This window comes from Cottoperca gobio, chromosome 14 (genome assembly GCF_900634415.1).
Source record: "Cottoperca gobio chromosome 14, fCotGob3.1, whole genome shotgun sequence".
Classification (NCBI taxonomy): Eukaryota; Metazoa; Chordata; class Actinopteri; order Perciformes; family Bovichtidae; genus Cottoperca; species Cottoperca gobio.
In genome coordinates, this window is record NC_041368.1 from 16,638,263 (window position 1) to 16,655,894 (window position 17,632).

Here is a 17,632-nt window from a genome sequence, read left to right on the forward strand (position 1 = left end):
GATTTCAAATCAGATAAAATGTTGTGGCACTTTTCCTTATGCTAAATAGAGTCTCAGGGCACAAATTGGTTAAATATGTACTGGTAACACTATTATTATTATTATTATACTACGCGTTTGTCAAAAAATCTGGTGTCACTGAAGGTCACATTTACTTTTATTTTGAAGAAAAATTCACTCCCGCTTCTTTCGGAACGTCGCAATTACCCTTTTATTTTGAAGGTACAACATCCTACTTCCAGTCTGAGCGCGGGGTTGTTTGAGTCCAGCTTGACGCAGCCGCAGATGGTAGTAGTTAAAAACGTGTGAGGGTCTCGTTGAAGCGGAGTTCCACTGCTTCCACACAGTTCACAGAGCACCGCTCATCCACGCCGCAGTCATCACCCTGAACCCGGTAAGATGGCTGATGAGCACCGCTGTTTATTTACTGTACACAGTCTAACCAAACCTCCTTCTTCAGAAACTTGTTTTTAGAGAAACCAGTTACTGCAGGGCTGTTTTGTAGTTTGCACTTGCAGTTATATGACGTTTGATGAAAACTCACGAGCCGCACTTTTATCTCCTATTAGCCCACTGTAAATAATTTGACCATTGATTTTAATGGCCGAACAACTTTACAGTATGTCCCACTGACACATGTACACTTAGTAGCATGCAGCTCTCTTCCTCTCACACACGTCTTATGATTTAATACACATTTCACTTGCAAAGCAGCATTTTGATATCCGGAGAGGAAACAAGTCTTGTCTGGGGCGTTGGCTGTCTGTCTGTCTATGTAAGTGTGTGTGTGTGTGTGTGTGTGTGTGAGCTACAGTTACATGCTGACTTGAGGAAGCCTGGGCTGGTCCTGAAATCTGTTTCCAGTTAGGAAGTCTCCTTTTTTTCTCTTAGTGATGGAACTGCTGAGGCTAAAGAAATGCATCACAGAGGTCAATTAAAATTCCTGTACTGCCATTTTTCATTGGTGTGTGTGTGTGTGTGTGTGTTTATAACCATGTAAGTGATGCTTAAGACATTAGTGTTGGCTCTTCCAGTTATTTATATTCTGCAGGCGGTTGTGAAGTAAATTCAGGATCCATATGTGCGACTGAACTCGTTCTCCCTTACACACAGGGTGTAACAGATCACATATGGCAGGTTGTGTGAATGTAACCCTCTGTAACACACATATAGGGAGAAAACTCAAGACATTTTCTTCCAGTAAGGTTACATAAGGAAACATCATGTCACAGATGTTGCAACTTAAGTAAACTTTCTCAATATAGGCTACTAAATGTTGCTGATCTCTACAGTGAGTAAACCAAGAACCATATGTGTGACTAACCTTTCTCTGCCCCACACACACACACACACACACACACACACACACACACACACACACACACACACACACACACACACACACACACACACACACACACACACACACACACACAGAAAGCCATAGGGAGTCTTCACTCTGATTCGAAGCCGGTGCCTGCATGTTAAAGAAATTACCATGAGCTCAATCCCATAAAATACATCACAGGCTCATAAAACTTTATGCAATTTGTCTGACTTCATGTCAGAGTAACTCCCTGTTTTGTTTTGCCTGTTGTGACTTTAATGGTGTTTGAATACCATTCCCTCTCTATCCTACGCTTTTCTGCACGGACAAGCTGACAAAAAGAAGGTGAAGTTTGATTTAGAAACTTGGCAGTGTGTTATCTTTAACCTGGAGCCATTAAAACCTGTTGTGATGTGTTTGGGTGCACTGATAATAATCAGTGATTGTGAAATAGGCCTTTGTGTTCTGTTTAATGTGACAGGAAAGGGGCAGCAGCTGGTAAATGGTTAAATGTTATAGATATGTTTAGATTTAAAGAAATAGTTTGTTAGCTTAGCTTAGCATAACGATTATAAGCAGTGGCAAACAGCTAGCCTGGCTCTGTCTAAAGGCAACACAAAAATGAGCACCTCTTAAGCTCAACAATTGACTTGTTATATCTCATTTGTTAAATCTGTACAAAAACAAAGTGTAAAAAAGCTTTCTGGAGACTTGTTTGGACTGAGCAAACAAGATATAACATGGTAACTAGTGAGCTTTAGAGCTGGTAGTATGTTTGTTACCTTTGGTCATGCTAGCTGTTTCCTCCCGTTTCCAGTCTTTATGCTAAGCTAAGCTAACAGTCGCCTGGTTGAAGCTTTATGTTTAACGGCATCTTACTATCGGCAAGAAATATTTACCAAAGTTTTCTTTTAAACTTATACACAATAACTGGGTGACATTTTTAAATGAGTGGAGAAACTTAACAAGCAAAGATGTTTCCATACAGGAAAATGATCACATAGTGCATGTTAGGGTCTTCAGTTTATATCTGAACTGCAATTGTCATTGCAAGTAATTGTTGGGGTCTGCACCAAGTTTCTTACAAATTGGAGTTATTGCAGATGTTTTGAGAGACAAGTGAACAAGACCATAAGTAACGGAGGAATGTATGATGTCAGTTTGTAAAGAGGACAGAGAGACTTTTACTAAATGAGTAAGGAGGGGCTCACTGGCAGGTAGACGATTTATATTTACAAATGGAAACCAACAGTTGGGAGTGAAGAAAGAGGGAATATAGAAAGATGAATAAAGTGAACTGCATATAGTTGTGTTTCCTTCGTCTGACTTAATTACATTTGTAGGTAGACTTAGTGGAAAGAGTGTCCTTATAACAAAGTATGTAAAAACAATAAGTGAATATCTTAATAATTATGTTTTATCCCTTCACTTGAGTTAAAGAGACTTGTAAAAATATGCCTTGAAGTTTAAATTGGTGGCCCAACATCGTATTAAGAAACTTGATGATTTTTGGTTTTTCCTTTTAATTTGGCACCCATCTGTGAGCTCATTCAGCCTCGTGGTTTAACAGTTAAATTCATGGTAAATGATCTAATGTTTGGTCCCCTGAAGGGACATTTATATATATATATATATATATATATATATATATATATATATATATATATTATTTTTAGACAGATATCGTCATGTTTGGCATCTGTTTATGAATGGTTCTGTTAAAGTAAGGCTTTGGTGTGGTCATTCATGTTAGGGTTAGAAACTGGTTGGAGATTTATGAAGGGAGATCTTGGAAACAAACGAGCCTTCAAGAAAGAACCAAGGACTTAAATGTCCCATTACATGATCTGAGCACACACACACACACACACACACACACACGATGTCATAGATATTCATGGAAATGTAAATTGGTCATACGTTGCTGCTGCTGCTGCTGCTGATGAACGTTTCTCGTCAGCTGCTCTGTTCTGAAAAACATCTCAGTTACAGAACGAGAGGAGAGAACAGAAGGAGTTTGTAACTGCGATGAAGAGAAATGGAGAGAGAGAGAGAGAGAACAGACAAAGCGAGGTTGGTTGAACAAGAGTTAACCAGCAGCTTCTGGTAAAACCATCATGTCTGTCCCGTTGTAGTGGGACACGCTGCGTTTCTTGGACCTCGCTCTACGCGACTCAGATCTGTTGTATCGGCTTTATTCCACCGCCTGGAATGTGCCTCACCGGAGCCAAAGAAAGCAAAGATCTGTCTTTGTAGTCTGATGTGGAGTGCAAATGTTTAGCTGAACTTGCATCTCAGTTTCAAATACTAATATAGTGTATTTATTTTTGAGATGGTATGACGGGAACCAGGGGTGGGAACGCTGTGAGTGTGATGCTGCTGCAGTTGGGCCATGATTCTGGAAATACAGTGATCAAAGGTATAATATGTAGTTGTGTCGACACACTGTTTGAGGGCAGCTTCTCCCTCGCAGGTCTTTGTAATGCAATGCATTCGGAAAATGAATCGTTGAAGTCATTTCACAAGATTCACAGGTCCGAGTTTGATATTCGCTACGATCTATGTTAAGAAATGGAAAATCTTTCGGTTTTGGACTGTTGGAGGGACAAGAAGACGTCACCCTGAACTCTAATGAGAATTAGCCTCATAAAGAAACATAAATGACATTGAAATGTTATTAATTTATCATCTATATCATCTGCTCTTTGTGAGACTAAAACAAACAATTTGATACAAATACACAGCTAATGTTTTTGGTAGAAGCAACAGGATATCCAAACACAATCATTCATTAAAGATTATTAATAAATTACAACCACAACACTTTAGACTTGCACAATTTAAAGGTCATTCCTTTCCCAACCACCAAAACGTGACATTTAAACAATGAGTGACCCCTTTATTAGCACAGAGATGTGAAGTGTAATGTGATGATGTGATGTGATGAAGAGAAAACAAGTTGAAGAGACGTGTGTTAACGCATTAACAGCTCAGCTGTGGATTGCAGCTCAGGATGAAGATGCCTTTTAAGATGAATATTTGGTACATTCAGAGTTCCAACCCTTAATCTATTTTTAAACCACCAGGAAAGTCCCATTAGGAGGAATTTTCTCCCAGCTGCCACACAAGTCAATGATTAAAGAGTCAGAGGGCTTTCAAACGCCAAGTCTGCATTGAAGTAGAGGTCACACCTGCAGAGTGTAAGTAACAGAAGTTCAGAAAGGGTTTATGGTGCGTTAGGCATTAATGAGATGTTAACGTCAACACAGTTAATAGCAAGTACATAAGAGAATTGTGTGTGTGTGTGTGTGTGTGTGTGTGTGGCTGAATTGTGCCTACTTCAGACTTCCTGTTTCTCAGTTTTCCGCTACATTCTTCAGCGATAAGGTCATGCCAACACTCACACATGTGTGTATGGGTACCAGCAGACAGTCTAAAAAATACACACCATTTTATTTTAGTCTGTCTGCTCATGTTTCCCCCCCGGCTGTTTTCCTTTCTCTCTCTGTTACTTTATTTTTTACTTCTTTGTCTCCCCCCCCATGTGTTTTAAAATGCGTGTGTGATTTTCCTCTCGTCCACATGGCATGATGTCATCTTTATTTTTACGCCACAGACCTCCAACCGCTGCTCTAATTGTTACAGTGAGGTGGCTGAAACTTTAACAGAGGTGGGAGAGGAAACACAGAAGAATTCCAAACTAAATCACTTGTGGTTTTAAAACCTTTTAAATTAAGTGGCTGCAGACTTCATGACTCTATACACACACACACACACACAAACACACACACACACAAACACACACTATAGTTTATTTGAGTCCCACATAAACTGTAATGCATCTCTGTGACTGAAAATAGTATTTTTTATGAAACGAATGCATTTTCTTACTGCTGTGTGAGTTGATTTGTTGACAATAGGACTAGACACCGTCTTGCGATTGGATCACGCCAGCTGATTTTCAAACTCAACCTTTATTTCGATCTCAACTACACATCTGTAAAGTTTTGCAGCCATCGCAGTAACAAGATCTGTCCACAGACAAATATGATCACCTGGCAAATTACTCAAACAGCTTTTGTGCGTCCAGGAGCACATCTTGTTATGATGACACACACAGACTCATAGCTGGTAATACCACCAGTCTTATCCATAACCACTACATGGCGTACCTCAACCCTTACTTGAACCAAAGAAACTACAAAATGATCACTTGTATATCATTCACTCTCCGCCAATCACTCCACGGTGATCAGAAATCAGAAAAGTCTTGATGAATTGAAGTAGATGGAGGTACTACTTTCCAAACACACACACGATCACGTTCACCGTGGAGGCAGGCGAGAAAAACAAGAATTCACGGTAACGCAGGGAAGGTAATCGATAAACAAGCATTCCTTTAACTACATGATGTAACGGTTTACCAGGTGGGACGATGAGATGAATACACACACAGACTTTGTGGCTGCAGCGCTGCCTTCCAACTCCGACTGCGTAACAAGCCTTCATTTTTACAATGATCTGTTTCCATAGCGATCAAACAGAGAGTTTTGCATTGGCAGCTCGTATACAAGAAAATGATGCACGAGCGCTGTCGTGCCATGACACAGCGAGAATATTTATTGTAGGGGAAACGAGGTAAAGACATGCAGCGGTCTGTCCCTAGAGCCGTCTGACGTCAGTGAAACCGGATTTATTTTCTGTGTGGATGCTGGCTGGCTTCCTGTCGGCCATTGTTTGCCTCTCATCAGATAATTCTTCACGATGCTGGTAGCCAAGCTTTGTTATTGTGTGCTCCACAGCCTTGGAGCTGCACGGTACTTCATGCAGCTGCGGACGACACGCACGCCATCTCGACCAAGTTTGCCATTACAGTAAAAAAAGAAAAGAAGAGAGACGGACATAAAACGATACATTCTTATTTGTTTAAGGAGAAGCAGGAAGTGAAATAGAAGATAACAGGTAAGAGCTAGACCTTGCCTGCCGTCCTCCAGTGAAGATGGATGAGTAGCCGCTCCCAGTCAACAAATAATCCGCCCGCTGGTTTTTCCATTAATAAGTAATGAATTCGCCGGTCACTGAAAGAAAGATGTATGTCCACTCGACTCCACATGATGTCAGTTTACAGCTTTATTATCCGTTGAGGAGACAAGAGCACAAAAGAAGTTATTTATTCAACTTTATTAACAGCAGCCACTTATCTCTGTCGGACTCTAACAACATCACTTACGTGGACTTTAAATCTTACTGTATGTTGTCAGCCGCTGGAATTCATTTGTAATAAATGTGCAAATTCTACGTTACGGAAAAATACAATTCTGGCGTTAACGGTTGAATTATATAACCATCAAATGGTTAAAAATACATTTATTGCTCATCAGTAGATGAAGAATGAAGTGTTTTTACCCAGATGTTTTGTTTTTTTTGCGATGACACGGTTTCAGAGCAATTCGCACCAAATAAGGTCATGTGGTGACGAGTAAGGATCAGCATGTGCCTCGGCTGATAGTAAGTGCAGAGGCAAATGGGAGGGAAACAACTGAGTCACACTAATAGTGCCGCGGTAATTCAACAACACAGCGTTTATCTACAGAATGGGATGCAAATGTGTTTAGGCATGGCTCTAGGAATGACGATGTCAGCCTGACACTTCCACCCAGACTAAAATATCTCTACGAGAGGTTTGTGTGACATGTTGTACAGACATTTATGGTCCTCAGCATGAAGCCCGCTCACTTCGGTGATCCTGACGTTTCCTCCATTTGTTGTTTTGAGTGAAATGTGTCATCAACTGCTCGATGGATTGACACACATTCTTGTCCCCCTCAGGCTTAATTGTTCTAATTTGAATTTTTCCACTGATTTTTAATTTAGCTCCATCATCTCGTCAAGAATGTGTCCAATACTTTGATTCATGACCAAATAACTAACGACATTCGTTACCTTTAACTGATGGGTGTCCTTCATTTGCTAATTAGCAAATGTTAGCGTGCAGGTGAACATGTTCAACATTATTTCTGCTCAGTACCGGCATGTTAGCGTTGCCCTTTGTTAGCATGCTGACATTGGCAGTGCAGCCGCACAGAGCCGCCAGCATGTCTTGGCTTAGTCTTGGCATAACTGATTTGTCTGTTGTTTTAAAACCCGGATACATTTCCAGTATTTCCTTTTGAATGATACTACTGAACTGGGAAAAGAGCTCCTAAGACGTTGAATATTGGCACAACAGACGGCATGTTGTATGAGAGCTGAAGGTCATGACTTGCGGCCCACCAGCCTCCCACATCTTTACTGAAACCAAACTTATTTTGAACCTAAAACCTTTACATAACGATATAAGAAAAACACAAAGATCATGTTACAAGACCTACTACTGCTGTCCACCTGTGACTGATAAAGACCACCATGATGTCACCATATTTGCCTCTGTTGCGTCTCCCACTCACTATTGACAAACCCATATCTGTCAGCCGGATTTTTGCAGAGAGTTGAAGGAAAGTCACAAGAAAAGGGAGGACTTGAGTGTTTGTGAGCGCAGCCTAAACTCGTGGTAACATCGGTCCTGTGCCAAAACCAGAACTTCCTCATGAATGTGTGCTGACATGCCGCTCCAACCAGGAGGTGAACGCTATAGTTTGTGGGTTTGTTGGTCTCCAAGGGAGTGGTCCGTGTAAGAAGTGTGTGTGTGCGTGCGTGTGCGTGTGTGCGCATGCATGCATGTAGGTTCTGTCAAAGAGTTGTCAACGTCCCAGATCTCACCACATTTGTCATACCAGACATTCCTACATGTGTTCACCTTACTGTGCGGACACACACACACACACACACACACACACACACACACACACACACACACACACACACGGCTCTCTCACAGCAGTTTAGGAGAATTCCTTGCGGTCAGCCAGCATGAACTTGATGTGGGAAATAACCGAGTGCACAGACTTCAGCCGTGTCTTCCTCCACATTTCTGTGCGTTTGTGTATCCGCGATTTTGCCATCCGTTTTATTTACCATCTGAAATCCCAACCCTGTAATCACAGCTCTTTTGGGGATCAACGTGGTGATTTTGGTTCTATGTTTAGGAAGTTTATGAGTGTTGTATTTTAGGGAGGGCGGTTTTTGGATGTGTTGTGTGAGAAATCAGTTACATAAGGATGCTGAAGACATAGTCGTAATCAAATAATCAGAAGCACAACACAGTTTTGGAACTTCATTTAACCTGAAGTTAGACGGCAATGAGAAGTTTTCAGACAAAAGCTAGAATATTAAAAGTGTGAGTGTGATGTTCATTATATTATGGAAACATTAATACTGCATGTTAATGTAGGAGTTTGTTAAGATGGAGCTAATTTAACAACTTCATATACTGTTGGGTTGTTGAATTCATAACAATGCAACACATTTGATTAACTTATCATTTGTTTCTAACGATGAAATAAAGTAAAATCTACAATATGTCCCCGATATGTAGTGGGTAGAAGTATAAAGTAGCATAAAGCATAAAGACATCGTCACATTACAGGATTCAAACCTCTTTTGTTGGTCATTTCTCTGCCTCTAAAAGTCATTGAGCTTTATTGTCCAAGTAATCAGTCGGATGAAGTTTTTATTCTTTTTTCTTATCAGGCAGAGATAAGATGTATGAGTGAGGAGTAACATATCACACACACACACACACACAGTAAATAAGACGTGAATGCTATGCACAAATGCAAACACACAGATATGTACATCTGGCTGTAATTGTTTCACACAATATTTAAGTGGCACTGTTCTTGTGTCAGAGTAGGGAATAAAAATGCATCTCATTAGCAGAATGCAGCAGTAAGTATCAAAGCGTTTGTTTCATTTGAGACCTTTTGTCTCCCTCTTCAGCCCCAATAAGTGCAACAACAGCGCCCCCATGTGGTGCTTTTAGAGAACCTTCCATTGGAATACTTAGTTGAGAGAAAGATGTCAAACCTTTGAGTTTAGTTGAACAAAACAAGCACAAACAATCTTTACGATGACCTTTATAATGAGCAGGACTTTACCTTTCCTCTCTTCTCGGTGTGTTGTAGTTGTGAGTCTCCCTCGGAGTGACGATGGCAGAGAGCTCGAACTGTTTCTACTGTCGGGAGGACCTCGGGGGGAAGAGGTTCGTCCGCAACGAGGGCCGGCCGGTGTGCGTCCGCTGCCACACCAAGTTCTGCGCCAACTCCTGCGCCGAGTGCCATCGACCCATCCCTGTGGAGTCAAAGGTGTGTGTGTGTGTTATGAGTTTATGTATCTATTTCTCATCAGGTCTGTCCAGTGTGAACCCTTTATTTCCCCCTCCAATCAAACTTCCTTTCTCCATCAGGAACTCAGCCATAAGGGCCGGTACTGGCATGAGGAGTGTTTCCGTTGCACAAAGTGTTACAAGCCTCTGGCCAAGGAGCCCTTCAGCACTAAAGATGACCGCATCATGTGCGGGAAGTGCTGCTCCAGAGAGGATGCTCCACGCTGCCATGGCTGCTACAAAGCCATACTGGCTGGTGAGACCCACGACCTGCAGAAAAGCACACAAAAAAAAAAAGTTTATTGTGCAATATTTAATAATCCTGTACTTCCTCACGACCTGCAGTTGCATTAACGCTTCTCTGATCTTCTGCAGGTACGGAGAGTGTGGAGTACAAAGGGAACTCGTGGCACGATGAATGTTTCACCTGTTTCAACTGTAAACGACCAATAGGATCGCTGAGTTTCCTCTCCAAAGGAAGTGACGTTTACTGCAGCCCCTGCCATGACAAGAAGTTCGCCAAACACTGCGTCTGCTGCAAAAAGGTTATTATTTCTTTCAAACAGGAAACAGAACTTCATCAACATAACAAACAACAATATATTCACCATTCATACATTGATCTCTTCTCTTCCATCTGTCTCCAGGCCATCACCTCTGGAGGAGTGAACTACCAGGACCAGCCGTGGCACAGCCACTGTTTTGTGTGCAGCTCCTGCTCAAAGCCCCTGGCAGGGACGAGCTTCACCAACCACCAGGACCAGGTCTTCTGTGTGGACTGCTACAAGAGCTCCGTGGCAAAGAAATGCAGTGGCTGCCAAAACCCCATCACAGGTTGCTTTATATTTAAACTTAAAATGATGTTACATTAAATGTAGACAGAACTAGCATTAGCGCCTCGTGGTTGTGCGTCTCCGCAAACCAGTAAAGTTGCAGTTTACATCCATGTCTGTCCAAAATGTCATCACTGGGCGTCATAGGGACCTTGACCTTTGACCTTTGACCACCACAATCTAATTAATTCATCCTCGAGTCCAAGTGGAGCTTTGTGCCAAATGTAAAGAACTTCCCTTCCAGGTGTTCCTGAGATATGGCGTTGAATGGTGCAGATGGACGGAGGGACAACCCCAAAACTTATGTCGCTGGCGCGGAGGCATGATACAATTCAAAGGTTGGAATAAACTCTTAACTGCGCTCTCCTCTCCTCTCAGGTTTTGGTAAAGGAGTGAACGTGGTGAACTATGAGGGCAGCTCCTGGCACGAATACTGCTTCAACTGTAAGAGATGCTCCCTCAGTCTGTCCAACAAGCGTTTCGTAGCCAACGGGAAAGACATCCTCTGCGCCGACTGTAGCAACAAGTAGAGATGGAGATGCTTGGTCTTTGTCTTAACAGTTATATATATTCATCATGGGGTTTTTCTTTATTTTTACATAAAGGTCAGAGTCTGTCATTTCAATATTCTGTTTATTATTAAAAGTGAGTTTTTGGCGAATTACACAGGAAGTGATGGAAACGTTGGGACAGAAATGTGATTTGTGTCCCAACGTTGAAACATACAAACATACGCTGCGATGAGTGATGGTCGAGATCACTTTGTGCTAAAAGCCCTCAAACAATAAATAGTATGTATCCAAGTCATAACACATCAAATATCATAAGATACAAAAATAAATAAAAACAATGTATAAACAAAGTTTAGTTATTTCTCAAAAGTATTCGGAACAAACACAATCAGCCACCTGCAGCATTAATACATGAGGCTTTATGCGACAGGTCATAAGAAACTTTCTTTAACACCGTGTATGCTAACGTGTTAGCATAAAGCTAAAGGGTACCGTGCATTTTCTCATCTTCTTTAAGCGCAACAATAACTGCTTATGTTAATGATTTTTTAAAGTCTACTTGTTTTTTCTATTTTTAAAATGTGATATTTTCCTATGATTTCTTTTTTTTTTAATAATCAAAATGATATATATATTTGTAATTGCTCATTTCCAAGGGATTGCTATGCTTATTGTATGTTTTTGAGTAAATAAACTTTTATGCACTTTTCTTAACCTCCCTTCAAGAAAGAGGAAATTTAAATATGAAATTGGAATATATTCAAAGTGTGTGCCTTGATGCGTCGCTAACGTGAAATAAACTTTCTACAAAACTGAGCGTTACATTTGTTTTTATTGATTTTATAAAGGGTCCACATACAACGCACTTATGTGTCTGTATTAACATTATATGTAGACAACGTAGGTGTCATTTAGATAAAGGACCTTTTATATGAAGCTGTCCCTTGTATTCCGATCTATAAGAAGAAAACAAACAGCTGATCCATCTCAACACGTCAGGACACATTGGACTGTTCAGACCAAGAAACCCTCCTGACTCGCTCCGCACTTATCGAGTGGTTCAGCATCTTCTGTGATGCTTGTGCTGTACACACACACACACACACACACACACACACACACACACACACACACACACACACACACACACACACACACACACACACACACACACACACACACACACACACACACACACACACACACACACACACACCAAGGATCAACAAAGCCTTTGGAGAGATGCAGCATCACAGACGTTCAACCCTGATGATCTCAGTGGCTCAGGAATCAGTGGTCCAGCAGTGGAAAGAGTTACGTTTCATTAGGCGGTGGGGGTGAGTGGGTACGTTTGTGAAAATGGGAACTCAATTGGTTAAAACATATTTCCCTGTAAAAAAGGAAGTGCAGCAACATGCTTTTTGTTAGTGTGTGTGTGTGTGTGAATATAATGTGTTCTTTCTTTCATTTAAATGTAAAGCACATTGAGTTTCTTGTTAACGTTGCTTTGCATTCGTCTAAAAGCCCGTTGACAGAAAATAATAATGGTTTTACTATAAATTCAAAAGATTGATGCATTTCTTAACGTCACCTGCAGACAGTGAACATAACACACGGAAACATATCGACAGGCACCACTGGGTTTTTTTTATGTGAACTTTATAAAGTGATTTAACTTTATACAACCCTCCAACCTTATCTCTCTCTCACCTGCACACAGGTACATACGTGCACATCATTACACAAGTGGACCAATCACAGCAACAACACACCGGCCCCCGCTCCACACTCACTCATACTGTCCTTGTTTGCAGAGACAGGTTTGTTCTTCATCTTATGCTGCGTCCACTTTGAAGAGGTTTAAGAGTCTGGGACAGGATTTACCTTTAGAGATCTCCTTTGCTTTTAGGGTTACTTTTTATTTACGCAGGTAAGAACGTCTTCGATTCTTTCAAGGCTTGAAATAAAAGTTGATACTTGATTTAATATTAGAGAATATTGTGATAAATATCAGTTTATTTCTTTCTTTTTTTATGTTTATTGTACAACTTGCTCTATTCCAGTAATAGGATGCATTCAGCTTTTAATAACTAAAACCTTCTGTTTCAGATTTGCGATGACTTTTCTTAAGATATTCCTGAATGTGTTGACTCTGTCTCTGCTGAGCAGTCCTGCCACTACGAAGCGAGGTAGGTCAATGTTTTAAATGGATATGGTTTAATATTTGTTTATCTTTTAGATTACAACCGGAGCGCTTCTGTGAGAAAGTCACCGTGCTGATTGTAAACATGTCAAGAATATCTAAAGCAAACACAGTATACAGTTAAACACTATACGGCTACGACCTTCCATGTAGCGTCTCTCTACGCTGTGTTAGTAGAGTCACTTATGGGAAGTTATCAAAAGTCCAACATTTGTTGTTTCCTGTTTTATCATTGTATAATAAATATCTTTATATTGTGTATATAGTTCATATGGTGAGACAAAACAAGCAATTGGAAGTAGAGCTGCAACAATGAGCGTATTAGTAAGTAGATAATCGATTAACTGCAATGTTTCATGCAAGAATTGCAGAAAATGGCGTCTCAAATATGGAGATGTCCTTCTTTCTTCATATCATATTAAACTGTATATATTCAGGTTTTGGACTGACAAAAAAAAGACATTCAAAGATACTTATTGGACAAAACTGGGGACATTTCTCACTATTTTCTGACATTTGATAGAACAAATGATAAATAACTTAATTGTGAACAAAAATCAGCAAATTAATCGATGATGACAATAATCAGATATCAGTGGAGAATTTAGGCTTTTTTATTTATTTCCTGATATTTTATAATCCAAATGAGTAATTCATTAATCATTAAAGCAACCAAATGAGGTAATTGTTTATAAAAATGTTTGTTAGTTGCAGCGTTTCCCTACATACCGACATATTCACTTTAAAACTTCAGGGTTCAGGTATAACATTGTCAAACTCACAATGGACTGTTTACAAAGTAATGATCAAAATAAATGCAGGCGAAGCGCAGATATCGTCCTTTTCATTCCACACATTCTTCTTCCTTATTAAAGGCCCTGTCACACATATCCGTAAGACAGAAACGTACGCAGGCGCATACGAATATTTGTCAGAGTCCAAATACGTCCAACTTTTCATCGGATCAGAAAAGTGAACATATACAGATACGCATGTCTAACCTATTGATAGAGCATCACTTACTTATACAAAATGTATCAGACGAATGCCCAACGGATGCATAACGTATACAAAAATATGGTGTATACAAAATATGGGCAACACGCTGGTGTACGTAGATATAAGGTAAGGTATAAGTAGTATTCGTTAAGAGGTCACTGTGTTACGCTGGGGTGCGTTGTTGAACGCTGATGTTTTGAGCACGTTCAAAATTACCGGACGTACCCGACGTGTGCTTCATAAGATATGCAGACGTTACGTGACGTTAGACATACGTGAATACGGAATATGTACGTGAATATTTACCTACGTGAATACTTACCTACGTAAATACTTACGTGAATATTTACCTACGTAAATACAGTACATGAATACTTACCTACGTGACTACGTTAGAGGTACGTTAGATATAGGCTACGTCGGCTGACGGTGAATCCTACAGCCTATTTATGTTAAGATGATGCCTGATGACGGAGTAACTTATTAAACGTGTTTCTACAGTACAGCTAGCGTTCAGCATGTTAGCCGTTCTCCAGCGTCAGCATGACGTGAACCAGATGGCACTTTTCCAGCTCCGTTGTCCAGACGCTCTGATACGTTTTAAATAAGTAAGTGATACGCTATCAATGTTTGACATACGTATAATAATTAGTTATGCATTTGTTATGTATACATCAGCTACAACACCGCTGTGGAAAAGTTGGCCGTATTTGGACATTTTGAGCTACTTTTCATATACGGCGGCATGTTTCTGCCATACGGAGCTGTGTGACAGGGCCTTAAAAACTGGCACCTACAACACCCACAATGCAACACCAATTGCCAACAGTTGAGTCGGAGAAAGACAAAAGCAGCTTCAGAGATAAAACACTAAAAACAGCTGCTCTACAGATCTACTCCCATGTGCTGCGTGTTAATGATTTACTGGAAATGATGCGTTTCTCTGTCAGTCTCTCGGCTCAGTCTCTGGGGGGAGGTTGCTGACTTCCCCTTCGGGTGCAGCCACTGGAAACTAAAGCCTTGGGTCTCCATCCCCGCCCTGCAGGAGCTCACCGTCTGCTTCACCCTGAACTTCAAGGTATTGATGATAAACAGCGGTAGTAAATCCCAAATCTAAATTACATTGCTATAACTTTCAGGGACACAATTAAGGAGACTGCACGGTTTAAGACTTTTTGAATGATGTATAATTCTTTCATCAACCACACCTAGACCATAGAGGCCTCCTCATCATGGACCGCCTTCATGTACAGCCATCCTGACGCTCACACTGAGCTGGGCCTAGGGGGGGAGGGGCCTTGTTTAGTGGTCTGGCTGTTTGGAACGAAGTGGACTACGTGTGAGATCAACCTTCGTCCGTCACAGTGGTACTCGCTGTGCCTGACCTGGACACACACTAAAGACAGACCGGCCTTATACGTCGATGGCAAACTGGTGAACATCACGGCAGGTGGGTTAAGTATTAGGCTGTATCCGATACCGCATCAGATACCTTCTTCCCCCCTCTTAACTAAGCTGTTAACAGTACATCTTTATGGATGCACTACATTTAACCTAGCTACTGTATCTAAAAAAACATCATGCTCAAACTGTGAAATAAATATTCCACTTCCCTAAAGCAAGAAACACACAGCCCACAACATGACTCAGTTATGCAACACTGCTGCTTCTTTTTATTTAAACTTTTAGCAGCATGTTTGATACGTCAGCATCGATCTAACACGTGAATTAAAGTGCAACTTGGTGCAAAAGATAAAATCAGAGTGTTTATATTACAAATTATAATTCCAGTGTAAAATACAGGATATCTTAAAACATGTCTACTGAGGCAACAAGATGTTTTCAAGAAAGCAAGCAAAGAGAGAGATGCGGCAGTCGAAGCTAGCTACGTGCTGAGTGAGATGATTGCTAAGGCGGGAAAGCCATTCAAAGACGGCGAGTTCATCAAAAAGTGCACGTTACCGGCTGCAAGTCTGTCCGGAGCAACATCAGCCTTTCAGCCAACACAGTGGCAGAGCGCATTTCTGACCTGTCGGGTAACACATACGATCAACTGCGTGAGCGCCATCAATGACAGGGAGGAGAAATGGACTGGTGGGAGATGAGGGTGTGGAGGAGGCCATTGCTCTGCACTGTATTATCCATCAGCAGGCCCTTTGCAGCAAATGCCTGAAGTTTGACAATGTAATGTCTGTTGTTGTGAAATGCATCAACCATATCAGATCCAGGGGCTTAAAGCACCGCCAGTTCCGCGCCTTTTTGGAGGAGTCAGCATATGAGGATGTGCTCTACTTCACCGAGGTACGTTGGCTCAGCAGGGGAAACGTCTTGAAGAGGTTCTTTGAGTTGAGAGCCGAAGTGAAAGCCTTCATGGAGAAGGATGGGATGGGCTGTTCCTGTGCTAAGTGATCCCACATGGCTCATGGACTGAGCTTTTCTTGTTGACATCACACAGGTGCTGAATGTACTGAACAAGACACACAGAGCCAATTTTCTAATGTTTGCTGACCCCTTCTCCTTCGATGTGCAAGATGCCCCTCCTGTGCTTCAAATGGAGCTCATTGACCTGCAGTGCGATTCTGAACTCAAAGCCAAGTTCAGGGAGGTGAGTGGAACAGCAGACAAGCTTGGACAATCTTTGAGAGAATTGCCCCCCCACCTTCCCTGAGCTTTCCAGGATGTTCAAGCGGACCATGTGCCTTTTTGGGAGCACATATCTGTGTGAAAAGCTCTTCTCCACCATGAACTTTAATAAGTCAAAGTACAGGTCCAAACTTACTGATGAGCATCTTCAAGCCATACTGAGGGTCTCAATGGCTCCCTCCCTCAAGCCAAATGTGGCTCAGCTGTGGAAGAGGAAGCGCTGCCAGGTCTCTGGCAGCAAGGAGTAGGTCAGAGAAGCATATGTTCTGAAGAAACGTTCATGTTCTGTTATTACTAAAGATTGAGAAGATTGGATCAGTTGTACTTTTTCTGTGGAATACTTGATGCGGCCCAGCCTCACCCAGACTCTACCTCCAGCGGCCCCCCCAGGTAAATTGAGTTTGAAACCCCTGGTTTAGGCCGACTTTTTTCCCCCCTCCGATATCCGATCCATGTATATATATACCCACACCGAGTGTCGGATCAGCGCATCGCTAGTTCCAAGTGTTGGGACTCTGGAGGGCTAGGTGCCGTATTCAAAACGCAATCGACATTAAAATAAATAAAAATAAAGAACAGCAATCTTATCTTATTTTGTGTTTTAACATCTTAGGACCTGACTTTACAACGAGGCTTTATATTCCTGGTGATGCTGTTACCATCTTTGTTTTCTACGTTATACGATCGTGTGAAGCTTTTGTGTTTTGGTCTGACAAAGTCTTCCTCGTTAGTCGTTAGTGGTTAGTATTTGTATTGGGTCTTGATCTTTCAGGTTGCATCTGTGATGATATTTCCGTGGATTTGACCGTCCTTTGTGTCATACTACCATGTTTTCTTATCTCCTCGCACACA

At 41.3% G+C, this 17,632-nt stretch overlaps 1 protein-coding gene across 2 annotated transcripts; it reads left to right on the forward strand.

The window, feature by feature from the left end:
- The first annotated feature begins 286 nt into the window (after window positions 1-286).
- On the forward strand, window positions 287-11,737 carry LOC115018652 (four and a half LIM domains protein 1-like). 2 transcript variants are annotated; one of them, XM_029447767.1, is made up of 6 exons: window positions 287-394; window positions 9,391-9,570; window positions 9,672-9,846; window positions 9,966-10,135; window positions 10,238-10,424; window positions 10,802-11,737. In XM_029447767.1, exons 2-6 carry the CDS (start codon window positions 9,415-9,417, stop codon window positions 10,951-10,953), a joined length of 840 nt encoding a protein of 279 aa, XP_029303627.1. In that variant the 5' UTR covers window positions 287-394; window positions 9,391-9,414; the 3' UTR covers window positions 10,954-11,737. The 2 variants fall into 2 exon arrangements, with proteins under 2 accessions (XP_029303627.1, XP_029303628.1); XM_029447768.1 differs by lacking the exon at window positions 287-394 and adding an exon at window positions 6,070-6,289.
- Window positions 11,738-17,632: the final 5,895 nt, after the last annotated feature.